At 39.5% G+C, this 16,558-nt stretch overlaps 1 protein-coding gene across 2 annotated transcripts in view; it reads left to right on the forward strand.

Moving 5' to 3' along the window:
* Positions 1 to 13,297, forward strand: part of ANKRD13C (ankyrin repeat domain 13C) — a 28,813-nt gene extending 15,516 nt beyond the window's left edge. Inside the window, exons 7-13 of one of the 2 annotated variants that reach the window (XM_032217635.1) lie at positions 306 to 450; positions 809 to 940; positions 1,449 to 1,610; positions 3,387 to 3,466; positions 5,726 to 5,824; positions 7,720 to 7,820; positions 9,431 to 13,297. In XM_032217635.1, coding sequence (XP_032073526.1) covers positions 306 to 450; positions 809 to 940; positions 1,449 to 1,610; positions 3,387 to 3,466; positions 5,726 to 5,824; positions 7,720 to 7,820; positions 9,431 to 9,561 — 850 coding nt within the window. In that variant the 3' untranslated portion in view covers positions 9,562 to 13,297. The remainder of the gene's footprint in view (positions 1 to 305; positions 451 to 808; positions 941 to 1,448; positions 1,611 to 3,386; positions 3,467 to 5,725; positions 5,825 to 7,719; positions 7,821 to 9,430) is intronic. The other variant, XM_032217636.1, reaches the window with a different exon arrangement.
* The last annotated feature ends 3,261 nt before the right edge of the window (positions 13,298 to 16,558 follow it).

Here is a 16,558-nt window from a genome sequence, read left to right on the forward strand (position 1 = left end):
TGTTGCATTAGTTGTAAGTTTGACGACCAGTTGTAAATCACTTTTTTTTCAGCACTGTTGAACAGTCACTAAACAAATGGTTCTAAGTTGAGGACTACCTATATGAATATATAAAATAACAGCAAACTTCCCTTTCTCTAGTGATGTTATCTAGCTGGATAATAAAATACCTCCCCCCTCCCAAAAAAAACCCCTCAGAGAGCATCAAGAGTCTAACAATGTATTCTGTTTAACTACAACGTCTGTATAAGCAGTATAAAGGTCTTCCTCTCTCTCTCAGTTCTCATTTTGGAATATTTCTGCAGGCTTGACACAACCCTCATAGATTTTACTGACATGAAGTGCCAACGGGGGGACTTGAGCTTCATTTTCAATGGTGATGCTGCACCCTCTGAATCCTTTGTAGTTTTAGACAACGAACAAAAGGTTTACCAGCGAATACATCACGAGGTAGGTGTGTTGGTTGGAGCAACTTTAATTTGTAGCCTGCTTGGCAAAACTTGAATTCTTTCAGAATTCATTTGAGAATCTATCCATGTTTTGTTAGTTATAATTTTCCCCATTCAACTTATTTTAAATTTTGATTAAGGGTATTATCATTTTTATTGTTGGAGTTTTGTTGGTTAATTATCACTGAGGAGTCCTTGGAGATTGCATCAATATGTAATAATTTACATCAGTAGAAGACATGGCACATATCTCCTGCCAGTAGGCAAAAATTATTAAAAACAAATTCAGTTAGCAAGGAAAATGCTTATGTTTAAGTGTTTTGTTTCATTTAATAACATTCAATTTTATACTTTGTTAGGAATCAGAGATGGAAACAGAGGAGGAAGTTGATATTTTGATGAGTAGTGATATTTATTCAGCAACATTATCAACCAAATCAATCACCTTCACACGTGCCCAAACAGGATGGCTTTTCCGAGAAGATAAAACAGTAAGCCTATTTCTTATTGTAAAATCACCGTCTATTTTATATTACTATTTCAGTAATGGGGCACTAAGGCAAAGAAGAATGAAGTCACTTGGACTATTAGTATGGCTCCTTTGTTTAATCTCAGAAGTGGAAAAGTCTTAAAAGATTAAGAGAGGCTGGAGAGACCAGGATGGGCAGCCTTTTCATGCCTGCAATAAAAACAGTTTCATGTTTTAGAAAGGTGAAGACTTTAGCAGCTGTACCGATGATGCAGATCAGACAAGATGCTAATCTTTCTTTAATACTCGTATCTCCGGATTTCAGGAACACATTTGCACATTTGGAGGCAGCTCTTCAAGAAAAAAACAAAACAATTTGCAACTCTTATGTAGCCCTGGACCAGCAGCTTGCCCACCCTGAATATAGATAGTGAATAGGAAGGCAATATATATATAGGAGCTCTAGTCTTCTTAGCAAATACTCTGTGTATGCTTTTGCCCTTAGGTTATTTCATTATTTTTTTCCCCAGGAAAGAGTGGGAAACTTTTTGGCAGACTTCTACATGGTTAACGGGCTTGTTTTAGAATCAAGGAAAAGACGGGAACATCTCAGTGAGGAGGATATCCTCCGGAATAAGGCTATCATGGAAAGCTTGAGCAAAGGTGGAAATTTGATGGAACAAAACTTTGAGGTATAGTTGAAGATTTCTTAAATTGCATGCTAAGCATAATGCTTTTTAAAGTCAGTTTTGAAATATTATTCTGAATGTTTGATGGTGGACATAAAATCCACCACAGCAGCCTTAAATACTGGGAAGAATTGCCTTTCATTTGATCTCAGCAGTTTCCCTTCTCCCGTACTCGTCACGGGTTATATAAGTGGGCGGGGTATACGGAAAACATTTTACACGATCTTGCAAACCTGCGGGTTATTTGCGTGGGCGGGTTATTTGCGTGGGCGGGTTATATGGGTGAAAATACAGTAGGTAGTTCTTGTTTAGCAACCATAGTTGGGATCAACGACTCTGTCCTTAAGCAAAGGAAGTGTTAAATGAAACTGCTATAGTACTAATGATCGTACTTCAGCTGTCCTTTGCTTTATACCTGTAAAGGTTAGACATGTGACTGTTGGTCATAAATTTACTTTTTCATCACTATCTTAACTGCAGAAGGTCACTAAACTAGGCAGTCACCAAATGAGGACCACCTAGATGAGTTTGCATTTTGACATTTTCTTGTGCTACCATATTTCTGAAACTTCCTGAGTTTCAGGGATCATCTTTGGGAAGCAAAAGTCTTGAGACTTTCAAGAGAGACTAGACCTAACCCCGTGACTCTTTGGATCTGATGCCAGCTTAGCAGTTGTTCATTTTGTCATTCTCCATATTTGTCACTGAAACTGATAAACTTTCCTTTTGTGTTTTTGTAAAGGAGGGCTTATTTGATATAATTGACATAGAATGGTGACATCCGTTTTAGTTGTATAGATTTTTAAATTTTATCCATAGATATTTTTTTTATGCCTCTCAGACCCTCCTTTAATGTGTTTTGTCCAAATAGTCTGGACCTACCTCAGGTGTGTTACTTGTTTCCACACCTCTCAAGCGGTATTGTGATACTTCCTAAGCTACTTAAATATTAACACAATATTATTAGCATCTTTAATGTTCCACTGTAAGTTGTTAGTATTTTATCATTTTCCACCATGTTAGTTCTATACATGTACCTGTTATTATAAATGATATTTTTCAAGGTCAGTTAAAAATTAAAAACTTGGCTTTTCACAGAACAGCTGAATAGTAGACTTAATGCTAGTAACATAAAATAATAAATGATGTTTCTAAAACCTGAACGACAAACTGTAATAAACCAAAATAGTGAGTTGTCCAGTTGTTAGTCATATTCTGTTGGAAAAAAAATACCAAATCCTATTGAGGAAAATTACTCCTTCTCTTAGCATCAGAAGTGATTAGTGCAAGTTTGGGATGGCTTACCTGCTCCTTAGGTTTCCTCCAGTGATGTGGGGTGGAAAATCTCTTACGAAATAAAAATAGTTACAAAATTAAAAAGTAATATCACTTCTGTATTTTTTTCTGAGAAAAATGATTTTATTTTAGAAGTATATTATTAACATTATAATATAATGAATGACTTACAAGAAATGTCTTTGAATAAAATAACGCTGAGAGTCAAAAGTATGGTCAAGCAATCCTCTTTAAGGATGTCTTGCTCCTCATTTTGGTCTTTGGGCTGTTATTTCATGCAGTATAGTCTAAATTTCTATTTTAGGAGGTATGCCACCTTGGTCCACCAGAAATTATTTATTGAGCTTGTGGTGGTATAACTTTAGACTGAGCCACCATTTCAGACAAACAAGAGTCTCTTCCTCTGTGGTGGAAAGGTGTTATGTCTGTAGTTTAGAAAAGTGGTAGTTATTGAATAAATTCTTGTGTCTTTTCTTTAAAAAGCCTGTCAGGAGACAATCTCTTACCCCACCACCACCCAATACAATTTCATGGGAGGAATACATATCTGCAGAAAATGGGAAGTGAGTATTACTGCAATATGCATATGGTTATTTATTTATTTAGCATGTAGCATATCATACCTGAACTGGCAATATATATTAACACTTCATCTAGATTAGTAAAATACAATAAAATATAAATATTAAAAAGATCTATGTTCAAATACCAATGTTTAGGCTATCTAACCATCGGAGCGCAGCATCGTTTATATTTTTAAAAAAAACAGGTAGTAGACAGTATATGCCCTCAGCTTACAGCGGGTTGCGATGTGATCTACAGTTTGATGTAGCACCCTGCCATCACACTCAGGGGAGGATACTATGCCCCATTTATACAGAGAGTCCTGGCAGATGCCGTGTGAGGTGTGAATCCTATTCAGGATCGTCCATTGCTGATGTAATAGGTCAAAGCCTGGCATCTTTTTTGTGAAACCATTTATAAGTCTGGGTGTTCAGTGACCCATTTGGCTTTTCATTGAGAATCAGTGTTAAAGTTGTTGGGCAGATGTTGCGCCAGTGTCAGTAGAGTCTTCTTGGATTTAAGTCTTTCAGCTGATAAATGAGGAATTTCAACATGCACTGGTAGGAGTGAGTTGTTTGTAATTTTTCTGTATTCATTCACTAGTGCCTCTTCCCTAATGCTGACAGTGCTTTACATTACTAAGAGCCAAAAATACATATTGTTCCAGACCAGTGGTTCCCAAACCTTTTCAGTCCACCGCCCCGTTGGTGCTACAAACTGATCCTCAATGCCCTCCGCCCCAGTGGTGGAATTCATTTTTTTTACTACCGGTTCTGTGGGCGTGGCTTGATGGGCATGGCTGGGGGGTGTCATGTGTCTGGGCTGTTTGCATGACGGAAGAAAGATAGTAACAGTAAAATTCAAAACTGTAACAATTATTTGCACATTTATTCAAAATCCAAATTAAAAACCTTTTTAGTTAATGTTAATTCAACAAAATTGTTGAACATGATCCAGTGATTTCAAAGTCTGATAGTCATTTATCAAGAACCTTAGCAACTAGTAACTTAGTAAACTCAGTAAAATTTAGTAACTACTTCACTATTCAGTAAATTCTTAATGTGATGGATGGGCTTGATGAAGTGATACCAGTTTCCCAATGTCTGGTTTTAAGTCACTTAGCAGGAGTCTTAAATCACCACATTCAGACCATGGGGCTACAGAGGAGATACTTCATTTCAACTGGTTTGTAATTATTATTGTGCAAAGTGCCATATGTAAGGCAGCTTAAATCTGTTAGACTTCTGATTTCTTCAGTTATACTGAGGGAGCAGCAACTTTTGATTGTTCTTTTAAAGAAAACCAATAGATATAAATAGGGAAAAAGTTATGAGACCATTTAAAAAACAACAGATGAAAGTGTCTGAACAGAAACTATAGTAACAAGCTTAATGGGTAGTGTAAAGTAAAAAAATATTGAAATTGCTAATAGCATTTGCAGAACACAAAGAGAAGGGAAATAAATACAAAATGTGTCAGTAGAAAGTTTCAACAGTGGTTTTTGTTTATATTTAGTTGTTCTGTTCTGCCCCTTTTTCTTTTGTATGTCATTATTTTAATAGTGAAATGATGAATAATTTTGATAATTGTATTTAAAAACAACAAAAGAACAGAAGAATGGTTAGAAGAGCACAATTGAAATGTATGAAAAAGGAATTTACAACTATAGATATGATTGTTTTTCTGTATATCATCAATTGATGGTAATACTGAATGTATTGTATCATTTTAAGAGCTTGAAAATCATTATTAAGCTCTAAGTGGAACATAAATATCAGGAGTACAGTCGGCATAATCTGAGTCATAAAATGAATCTATGGTTACAGTAAATTCTACCCATGATACTAAAAGTCTATCCTAATTTCTAAAACCCTATAAATTGGAATTTTAGAAAACCCCACATTTTTAGATGTGGCAGAAATCCACATCTTGGATTATAATCAAGTTGGAGTTAAATTTTTAAGTAACAGAATACTCTTATTTTTTTTTAAAAAAAAATTGAATTGCACCCCTTACTTTCTTATTGAAAATAAAGAGTTCTGAAAGCATTTAAATTTAAATACGTCTGCGTATGCATGAGAAGAAGAACAGCAATGAAAAGAGAAATATATTCCCTCCTACCTCAAAAGAGCCTTTCAAGCCCCATTAATAATTTCCATTTTCCTTGTTTCCTGCTCAATAAAAATCTCTTTCAGGGTGAGCTGTTTGTGCATTTTATGTATTTGGAGATGTTTTCATTTTGATTGTCTTTTAAACAGAGCGCCTCATTTGGGTAGAGAACTTGTCTGCAAAGAAAGCAAGAAAACTTTTAAAGCTACGATAGCCATGAGCCAAGAATTTCCTCTAGGAATTGAATCGTAAGTCTGAATTGCTTTCAGAAAAGATTGTAAAAGAATGTGATACAGTGAAGTTATATTACTCACTATTATGCTTAAATTTCAGAGACTCTAATATATAAAATAAGAAAAAGTTTTATACAACCAACGAGGTTCCAGTTTGTTCTGTTGCACAAACTGCAACAGAATACAATGTATGAGTTCCACATAGTTTCAACTTTGATTGTGTTTATCCCTTGATGAGTCACAAGCATTCTCTCACAAATTAATCTATTTCTAAAAGCTATGTAGCACTTAGGGAACATCTGATGTTGCTTACTGGTTTCCAAATGTCTAGACCTATGCAACGTGATGTCACTTTGTAGAGTTTTCTTGACTTTTAATTTCTAAAGCAAAGAGTTTGGGCAAAACCCAGGCAATTTGACTTCGTTTCTTCCGTTGAAACATTAATGTTAGTTGCTTTGCTTTGCCTGCCATTCATTTAGATGGAAATGTCTTATGTCCACTCCTGTGCAGACAAGTACTAAAGATAGGAAGCCCATCATACAATGAATCTTCTAAGGCAGTGTTTCCCAACCTTGGCAACTTGAAGATGTCCGGACTTCAACTCCCAGAATTCCCCAGCCAGCATTCGCTGGCTGGGGAATTCTGGGAGTTGAAGTCCGGACATCTTCAAGTTGCCAAGGTTGGGAAACACTGTTCTAAGGTACAGCCGGATCAGATCTTAGCAGCTTTCTTGGTGCTGACTTGAAGTCGGTTAAAAGATAGGATAGCAACAGAAAAGGTGTGCCCTTAGGGTTCCTGATGGCAACAATCCTTCAAGTTGGGATTCAAAGGACTCCCCAACCTTTTAGATGAGTAGAAGTCACTGTGAACAGGCAGTCTAGCAGTTATCCAGGTCTTAAGCCATAAGGCCTTTAAAGATGACTATCAATTCTATGAATTGCATTTGTAAGCAACCAATACAATACAGTGGTGTGACAAGGACAAATCAGGAGACAGCCCGATTTCTTGGGCTGCTGCATTCTAAACCATCTGTAAGGTCCAGATGTCACGGACACCCACCCATGGAATGAGTTGCAGTAATCCATTCGTGAGGTTAACGAAGGTATAAAGTACTGTGAGCAAGGCTTGGAATGGTTGCAATTGGCACACGAAGAAGAATTGTGCAAAGACTGTAGCTTCCTCAGCAACACCTGTTCCTTGAGAAGGAGCTCAATAATAATTACAAACGAATGAAGTATCTCCTCTGTAGTCCCATGGTCTGCAGGATCCAGACGCTCCGTGAGAAGAGCTGGAGAAAGCCTGAAAACATGTTTCAGATCCTTACAATAACATCTGTTATTATTGTTTTTTTTTTAAAAAAACACGCTTAAAAATCAAATTTCATATTAGATAGCAGTTAATAGCAGCAATAGCAGTTAGACTTATATACCGCTTCATAGGGCTTTCAGCCCTCTCTAAGCGGTTTACAGAGTCAGCATATCGCCCCCAACAATCCGGGTCCTCATTTTACCCACCTCGGAAGGATGGAAGGCTGAGTCAACCTTGAGCCGGTGAGATTTGAACCGCTGAACTGCAGAACTGCAGTCAGCTGAAGTAGCCTGTAGTACTGCACCCTAACCACTGCGCCACCTCGGTTCTCTATCTATAGTACAAAAAGTCATATTAGAGGCTACACCATGCACATGCATTCTGTAATAAGCAAGAACAGCATTCATCATGAATATGTAATTTATATAAATAATTGGTAATTTGTGAATGTATCCATTGCTTAACATTTTTTTTAAAAAAAATATCTATTGCTAGTTGTAGTGTGCCCAATAGTGGATTGAGAATAATATCTTCCCTTCCCAATTGCTTAAATCACATGGGTAGTTGTTGAAGCTTAATAGATGTCATGCATTCTCTTTCAGGTTGTTGAATGTTTTAGAAGTAATTGCACCCTTCAAGCACTTTAACAAACTGCGGGAATTTGTGCAGATGAAACTTCCGCCAGGCTTTCCAGTAAAGTTAGGTGAGCTATAGATGTTCTCTGAAACCAGGGATTAATTTGATTGCCTCTTGGGGTGGGGATCACGGGCATGATCTGCAATAGTTCCCAATCGGGCATTAGGCAAAATAAAATATGCCGTTGCACAGTGTATTGAACGGAAAATAAATAATAGTCCAGAGCAGGAGTGTCAGACACGTAGCCTATGGGCCAGATGTGGCCCACAATAGGCCCAGAGTTGTCCCGGAGACAGCGAGGGACTGGTCCCTCCCTGCCCTGGCCCCACCCACCCATTTGGCTGCAATGGCCAGGCCACACCTATCTGGCCCCCCAAGGCAAACAAAATCCTGATACAGCCTGCGATGCAGTGACGGGATTCATTTTTTTTTACTACCGGTTCTGTGGGCGTGGCAGGGGAAGGATACTATAAAATTTCCATTCCCTCCCCACGCCAGGGGAAGGATACGGTAAACTCTATATTCCCTTCACACACCAGGGGAAGGTTATTGCAAAATCCCCATCTCCTCCTGATCAGCTGGGACTCGGGAGGCAAAGAATAGATGGGGGCTGAGCCAGTCAGAGATGGTATTTACCGGTTCTCCAAACTACTCAAAATTTCCGATACCGGTACTCCAGAACTGGTCAGCTGCTGAATACCACCTCCGCTGCGATGGGGTCGAGTTTAACACTCCTGGTCCAGAGTAAAAGTCTTGCTTGAACAGGAAGGCCCAGCCTAGGCAAAAGAAGGAGTGTGTGGTTACACTTCATTTATCTTTCGTAAGGAAGATCGTCAGAATTATTGGCAATGTACTGTGTTTTAATCCTTTCCCTCTGCCCTCACTCCCTGAAGTTGGCAAGGAAGCTTCGCTGAGATTATAAAGAACTAATGTCACCCTTTGCTGGACATCTATTTAAGCTCCACATTAAAATATGTTTTATACTTCTGCCTCATTTGAATAAAACAGTTGATGATGAATAGTATAAAACACAATAATGGGGAAAGAAAATTGCCATCTGTACTTTAAATTAAAGTTCAACAATTAAAAGATCACTGATATAGTCTAAGTAATTTGACTTTTGCAACAATTTGTATTTGCAATTTGCCTCCACGTTACAGCAGTTTTATCCCAGCCTAAGCAATATATCCTGTGCCCATGTTTAAATTCAAATGGGAATATAACTCCCTCATAAGCAGCCTCCCCCTCCCCACCATAACATTACTTTTGCCCGGCTAGAAATTTTTGTGATTAATTCCAGAATTATTGTCAGATACAATGTACTTTCCTCTATTATTTCCTTAGATTCCTTAGATTAATCGATAGAAATGAGAGGTTCAGGTGCTTATTGTCTGCATATTGGTCGTACTCCCAAACCTAGCTCCGTAGGTGATCTCTCTGCCAGCAGTTTTCTTTAGGATTGACAAACAATAAATATAGGGTGGTCCATTAAGGCATCTCACTGGCCATCAGTTGCAACATTTCTCCGAACCCATCCTTTATACTACCTAAAACAACTTGGAATTGCATCAAGCTACCTGCGAGGAGAATGTCATGGAAATGATCAGTAGGAGTCTTGTTAAAGAGAGGAGTATCTCCATCCTGTACCCATTAATGGTTCTGTTCCTTTCTTCCCAGATATTCCTGTGTTTCCAACAATCACAGCCACTGTGACTTTTCAGGAGTTTCGCTATGATGAGTTTGATGAATCAATTTTCACAATTCCTGACGACTACAAGGAGGATCCCAGCCGCTTTCCTGATCTCTAAACTTAACTGGACAGTTAGCAGCGAATAAAGAATACCAGCATGCCTCAAGACAACAAGACAACCGAAGGACGTGGATAGCTTAAGACCGATGTCTGAAAGTTGGGAAAATTGAAAAGATAAAACTTATTTAAATGAATTCAGAAAGGGAACACAGAGCGAATTTTATCTATTGTAATATTATAGCAAGCATCCATCTGGTGTCTCAAGGATAGCAGGTCTCCTGATATATCACATTCATTTATACATCTAGACTTGCATGCATGGTAATCTGGCACCTCAGTCTCTCACACACACATCTCCTCTCCCCAATGGTACATTCATAAATCCTCTAAAGACGATAATTTGTTTATAGATTTTTTTTTCTTGATAATAAAAAGCACTCTTGGACCATTTGCATAAACACTAAAATGTCTTACCAGGGTATTGGCCCTTTTAAACACCCATCGGAATCAAGATAACCTTCCTTCAAGGTTTGTTTTCATATGTTATAAATCCTGTTGCGTTCAGCAAATTAAACATCATCTGAGCATTTAGAAGAAGGAATTACTTTTCTGTAGATAAACGAGCCAAAAGCTAACCTTTTGTATACAGTTGCTTTTAGTTATTGCAATACATTTCAGTATTAGAACATTCACTCTGCAGGGAATAAGGTACCTCCTTTAGCACCTTAGTGCAACTCATTGTGGTGCTATCTGTATTTCCCCCAAATTGTTGATTTCTCCACCGAAGATTGTTTCTTAATCTTTTCACGAAGATCTTTTCAAGATGGCTGGAAATGTTCTTGCAGTATTTGTTGGAGATTCTTCCTTGACATTCATTTGGGCTGTTCCAATGTACATAAGCGATTCAAACAAATGTACCAAATTTGCATTTATGCTCTGCAGCATTTGGGAACAATGAATAATAGCAGTTAGATGATAACCATCTCAAAGGTGAAGCTTTGTTTTCTCCCAAGGAAAAAAAAAATAGTCGAATGAATAAGGGCTGTAGTAAACTAAGAAAAATGTTCAAAAGGGGTGTTTCCACTATGGATAGTTTCAATAAGAGTAACTTTTGGTTTCTTTTCTTCAAATTGACTTCTAAAAGATAGGATTATTACATGGTTCCAGCCACCGAAGCAGGAATATAACCTAGTGTTTTTGCTCTACTGTCTCAAACTGTTGATAACTACATTCATTTGTATTGCAAGATTTGGCTTCCAGTAATGTGTATGTGTACAGAAATGTAAATACTTTCAGAAGAATATTCTATGTGCGGCCTAGTCTTTTTTTTTTGGGGGGGGGGGGTGTCTGGAAAGTTCTTAAGTCATTTTCAAACATGTAGAAAACCACATATCAGGTAACACCCAGCGCTGGCAATATCTTAAAATGTGAAATGAGGCGCTCTGAGGCATAGTCCTCAGTGAAGCAGGCTTATAAACCAGAGCAACCCTGTCAAGCAAAAAGGTACAGAAATAATTAAAGTTGTAGCTTTGCACTAGCGCCACATGCATAAAAGCAACTCAAGAAAACTGCAGCTTCTTGTTATAAACCAGGGAATAAATATTGAGACTAATTCAAGAAATGCTGCAAACTTTTAAGCAGTTTAAACCAACCAGGATTGGCAATTGTATGTGTGAAGACAGTTGGTTAGGGCTTTATATAGGTTGCTGATTTTGAAATGTTATTTCCAGTACTTGTTGCGAGAGATTCAATCTGCCGCCTGTAAAAAGCAATTAAAATACCCTATTATTTCCTCTTTCAGTTGATTAAAAAAGGAATTGTCTCTAAAACTAAAAGTGTTTGATACTATAGGTTGCCTCCAGTTAATGCCACTTGCCCACAAAATAACTTCTGGCAAAGAGATGTGATTTTCACATAGTCTGCAATTTCTGTGCCCTCCAGCTTGATTCTGGAGGTTAGAAATTCCCTACAATTTATTCAAGGATGAGGAGAACGGAGTCCTGCTTCTTGAGTGTAAGTCTCCTCTTGTGTCATTGGACTGTGTCCTTTGTATTATCTGTCCTGTGGGCATCTCCTAAAAAGAATATGCTGTATAGAAATGTACAGTACTGGGTTTTTTTGCCACAGGATTGATGGAAAGCACCAGTATGAATTTGATTGGATGGCTGTATCTCCCTCCAAGTGGTAGGAACTTGATAATGGTCATTGCCTATATCTGAAATTATCAGGTTAATAATGCCAAAGTTACCTTTCATTAAGTTGTATATTTTTAAAAAAATGCTTAAGTATATCAGCCCAGCACATGGAATACATAAATCCACGTTGGTTAAAAACTGGGTCAGATCCAAATTTAATCCCATGAGAAATACAAAGATACCAGTTGGAATCAACGAACAAAGACTGATTTCAGTAGGTTAATCTAACCATAATCTGGGATCTGATTTAATGAAGTTATTTTGTTTTTTGTCCAGTCTAATAAGGGGATAAGAGCTTTACTTTGGTAGTTGCTGGTCAACCTCTGAGGACAGAAGAAAGACCTCAAATTTTAGCTTGTTTGCACTGAAGAAAAGAGAACAGCCTCATAGTGGCTTCAGCAGATTTTTCCAATTGTGGTTTATGTTGTATCACAACCCTTTTTAAAGATGGGTAGATATGACAGTTTATTTAAAATAGTTCCAGACATGGATTTTCAGGGGAGGGAGGGGGAACCCAATCAGTGTCCACTGCAATTGATCTGATTGCACCCAAGTGCTTATGCATGCAGCTCTCTTGCTTTCATGGAGCTTCTAGTTCACAAATTTGGGGAATTTGATTTATCCATGCATTAGTAAGGCACATATACAGCGAGTAAAAGAAATGGAAAAAGTGTTCCTGTAAAGAGAGCTGTTTGCCCGCAATGGTGTTCCTAAATCTAGAGAAATACTTTCATCCAGAATCTTAGCATTAAGATTTCGATATTAGGTTAATAACAAACATATTAATGAACAAGTATAGATTAGTGCTTGACCATTAAGCACTTTGGAGGATCTGTTTTGATTTTTGGTTGTACCATCTAATGTAGTACTTTAGAGAATTAATTATTTCATACCAAAATTTTTGCATTGGCTGCATCCACCACTCAGAATGACAAATTATTGAGGTCAAGACTATTTCTGAATAATTCTGATGAATTATGTTTAATTGTATTATAAGGAAAAATATGCAAAATTTATTATAAATGTAGCACAACTGGCCAAGTTAAACAATGATTCCATTTGCATATTTTTGACCTTGATTGAAGAGGAATATTACTTGGAAAATAGATTATATTGATATTCTGAGTAAGAGTGTGCCAAATTTGTTGATATTGGAAATGAACCATTCCAGAGAAGTCCAGAATGTTTTGTTCCAGGAAAAGCATGTAGGCGATTCCCATAAATAAGTTCTCCAAACTAAATTGCTGTTTAAATATCAGATCACCCTCCCAAAACACCTCAAACTGCTTTTGGGTTGAACAATTTATTCTGGAAACTGCCTATCATACTCTGAAAAAAAAAAGATATTGTAAAATTTTCCAAGGTAATCAGTTCCTGTATCAATAAGGTCTGTACAACTTGTTAATGAATAATTTGGATGCATGCAGTTTTGTGTTAAATTCTCATTTGAAGAAACATCTGAAATTTCCTTGCGGTTTGATCTCTTAAAAACTAGCAGTGTGTTCTGTCAGTCATTAGCTGAGGAAAAGATTGAAAAGAACTCAAATGCTTCCTAAATCAAGCTTAGTCTTATTGGTCTTCCAAATAATTGCTTTAATTTATAACAAAAAAGAGTAAGACCTTTTTTCCCCCCCAAACAGTTGGTTTTTCAGTCATTGCAATTCATGTATACCTAGCAAATAGTGCAACTGTGGATATAATCCAATGCTGGAAAACCCATCTTAAGCTGAAGCATAATATATTGAAAGTTACATACTTGTTGACTTTATTAAAGATAATTATATTTAAATATTATTAACAAACTTTCTATAATGCTGCAATTTTTCCTTGACAGTTTATAATTGTGGTAAAAATGGCATTTTTGTTGTTGTTACATTTCATGTTCTTTGTCTAATCTAACTCACCTTCACTAAAAGGATTTTTGGTTGTACCACTTAGAACAAAGACCAAAAGATGCTGTTTGCTTTTAAAATTGAATATATGACAACTATATTATAACTTAACATGAATACTTCCTCCTTATTAGAGGAAGACTAAGATGTACAAAAAGGCTGTTACAGTGTACCACTTTCACAAGGACATTTTATTGGTCAGTTTTTCAATAAAATTCTCAATTTTCAGTGCATTGGTGTTGATTGCAATCTTTTTAAGCTAGAATACATATAAATGGGCTTAAAAGCCATGCTATAGTGTAAGATGATAGCATTCATAAGCCACATCGTGCTTCAAATGTATAATGGATGCTATAATTTATCCTCCCTCATCTATTTAATATAGCAAACCGTATCAACCATTAGCACCAGTCACTGCAGGGCTGGGTTCCTACCGGTTCGCACCGGATCGCACGATCCGGTTCGTCGGTGAACCCGGAAGTAAGGAACTTCCGGGAACACCGGTCCTGGGCCCTGTCGCGCGCTCCCCCGCCCGTCTGGACTAAGCGCAGCCTGCCGTTCACTGTTTGGCTGGAGTCCAGCCAATCAGTGAGCGGGCTGGCTTCGTTTAAAAGTGTGGCGCCAACGGCTAACATTCCTCTTTTGAAAAGAATCTTTCTCTCAAAGAGTCTTTTCCAAAGGGTTTGTTTGTTGCCGAGACGCCTCGTTTCGCGCTTCACGCCTTCCCTTCGCCTTCCAGGAGCTTGCTGCTTTCCCCACAGGTAAGCAACCAAGCCCTGGCGGCAAGACTCGGGACGCTAGCGGCGGGACTTCGGGTGGGCGGTGGCGACGGCAGTGGTGGTAGCGGCGGTAGGAAGCTGGGGGGGGGATAGGGGTGGCAGCGGTAGCGGCCTAGGTTTCGCCAGGGAAGGCCTCCAGGCCTTCCCTCGTGAAAGCCGCGGCGTCGCGTAGGCCACGTGGCTGCCTCCAGGTGGTGGGGGCGGCGGCCTTGCTTGCGAAAGCCGCGGCCTCGAGTAGGCCACGTGGCCGCTTTCGGGTGGGGGGGCGCCGGTAGCCGCCTAGCTTTCGCGAGGGAAGTCCTCCAGGCCTTCCCTCGTGAAAGCCGCGGCGTCGCGTAGGCCGCGTGGCCGCCTCCGGGTGGCGGCGGCGGCGGCGGCCTCGCTTGCGAAAGCCGCGGCCTCGAGTAGGCCACGTGGCCGCTTTCGGGTGGGGGGGGCGCCGGTAGCCGCCTAGCTTTCGCGAGGGAAGTCCTCCAGGCCTTCCCTCGTGAAAGCCGCGGCGTCGCGTACTACGCGTGGCCGTCTTCTGGTCGTTGGGGGGGGGCGGCCTCACTTTCGAAAGCCGCGGCCTCACGTAGGCCGCGTGGCCGCCTCCGTGTGGTGCGGGCGGCGGCACCGCCGCGGTGGCCTCACTTGCGAAAGGGAAGTCCTCCAGGCCTTCCCTTGCGAAAGCCGCGGCCTCGCGTACTACGCGTGGCCGCCTCCGTGTGGTGCGGGCGGCGCCGGCGCCGCCGCGGCCTCGCTTGCGAAAGGGAAGTCCTCCAGGCCTTCCCCTGCAAAAGCCGCGGCCTCGCGTATTACGCGTGGCCGCCTCCGTGTGGTGCGGGCGGCGCCGGCGCCGCCGCGGCCTCGCTTGCGAAAGGGAAGTCCTCCAGGCCTTCCCCTGCAAAAGCCGCGGCCTCGCGTACTACGCGTGGCCGTGGCTGCGACCGTCTAGTTTTCGCTAGGGAAGCAAGCCCCCCACCTCCCCTCTACCCTCGCCTGGCTTGCTAAGCATGCCAGGCAACCTAAGTGACTTTACCTAGCCTTGTCCCTCCAGTCAGGTTTCTTACCTGTTCCTGCTGCCTGCCATCGCGACGAGGATCCATCCATCGCATCGGAGTGCTGCTGATTCTGCCTGCTGCTGGTAAGTGGCCCGGTTTTATTTAATTATTATTTTAATGTATTTTAAAATATTTTATTTAATGCATAGAATTTTTTATAATAGTTTTACATATAAGTATTGAGTGTAGAATACTTTAAAATGGTTTACTTTAATTTATTTTGGATATAATATTTTTTTAAATCGTCTTAGACGATTTAAAAAAAGATTCTATCCAAAATAAATTAAAATAAACCTTTTTAAAGTATTCTTCACTCAATACTTTGAAATGTATTGTGCATTGAATTTTTTATAATAGTTTTATTGTAACTTATTGTGTGTGGAATATTAGTAATGGTTTCATTTATGTTATTGTGTGTTGGCATAGTTTGAAATGAAATATGAATTATTGCTTGTGCTTTGAAATAATCCTAATGCATGAAACTAATTATGATTGAATAGTTTTACTGAAACCTTGGGATCTAACATCAAAATTTTGATCGCGTGGCCATGAGAATGCTGCAACGGTCGCTAAGTGTGAAAATGGTCGCTAAGTGTGAAACATGGTCATCAGTCACTGTTTTCAATGCCATTGTAACTTTGGTCACTATACCACCTTTCTGGCCACAGTTCTTAAGTGAATAACTGCAGCTGACAAGTTACTAACATAAGTAAGTGAATCTGGTTTCCCCATTTGACTTTGTCAAAAGGTCACAAAAGGCAATTACAGGACCCCAGGACACTGAAACCAGCATAAATACGAATCTGTTGCCAAGCATCAAAATTTTGATCGTGTGGCCATGAGAATGCTGCAACGGTCGCTAAGTGTGAAAATGGTCGCTAAGTGTGAAACATGGTCGCTAAGTGTGAAACATGGTCGCTAAGTGTATGTATCCTAGAAAATCAGATTTAGTGTGTTTCACCCTCATTGTTTAGGTAATTCTGAGGTGGTTGATGGTTCTGTGAATGCCTGTCCTTTAAAATTGCCCGCAATGCCTTGATGGTTTTTATTCCAGTGGCTTTGTCTTTCCTGTCCTTAGGCTTAGGGAAAAAAAACCTGGTTTCATTCGCAGTCTTGGGGGGGGGGGGTTGTTCTTATTTTTTTGTG

The sequence above is a fragment of the Thamnophis elegans genome, chromosome 5 (assembly GCF_009769535.1).
Source record: "Thamnophis elegans isolate rThaEle1 chromosome 5, rThaEle1.pri, whole genome shotgun sequence".
Lineage (NCBI taxonomy): Eukaryota > Metazoa > Chordata > Lepidosauria > Squamata > Colubridae > Thamnophis > Thamnophis elegans.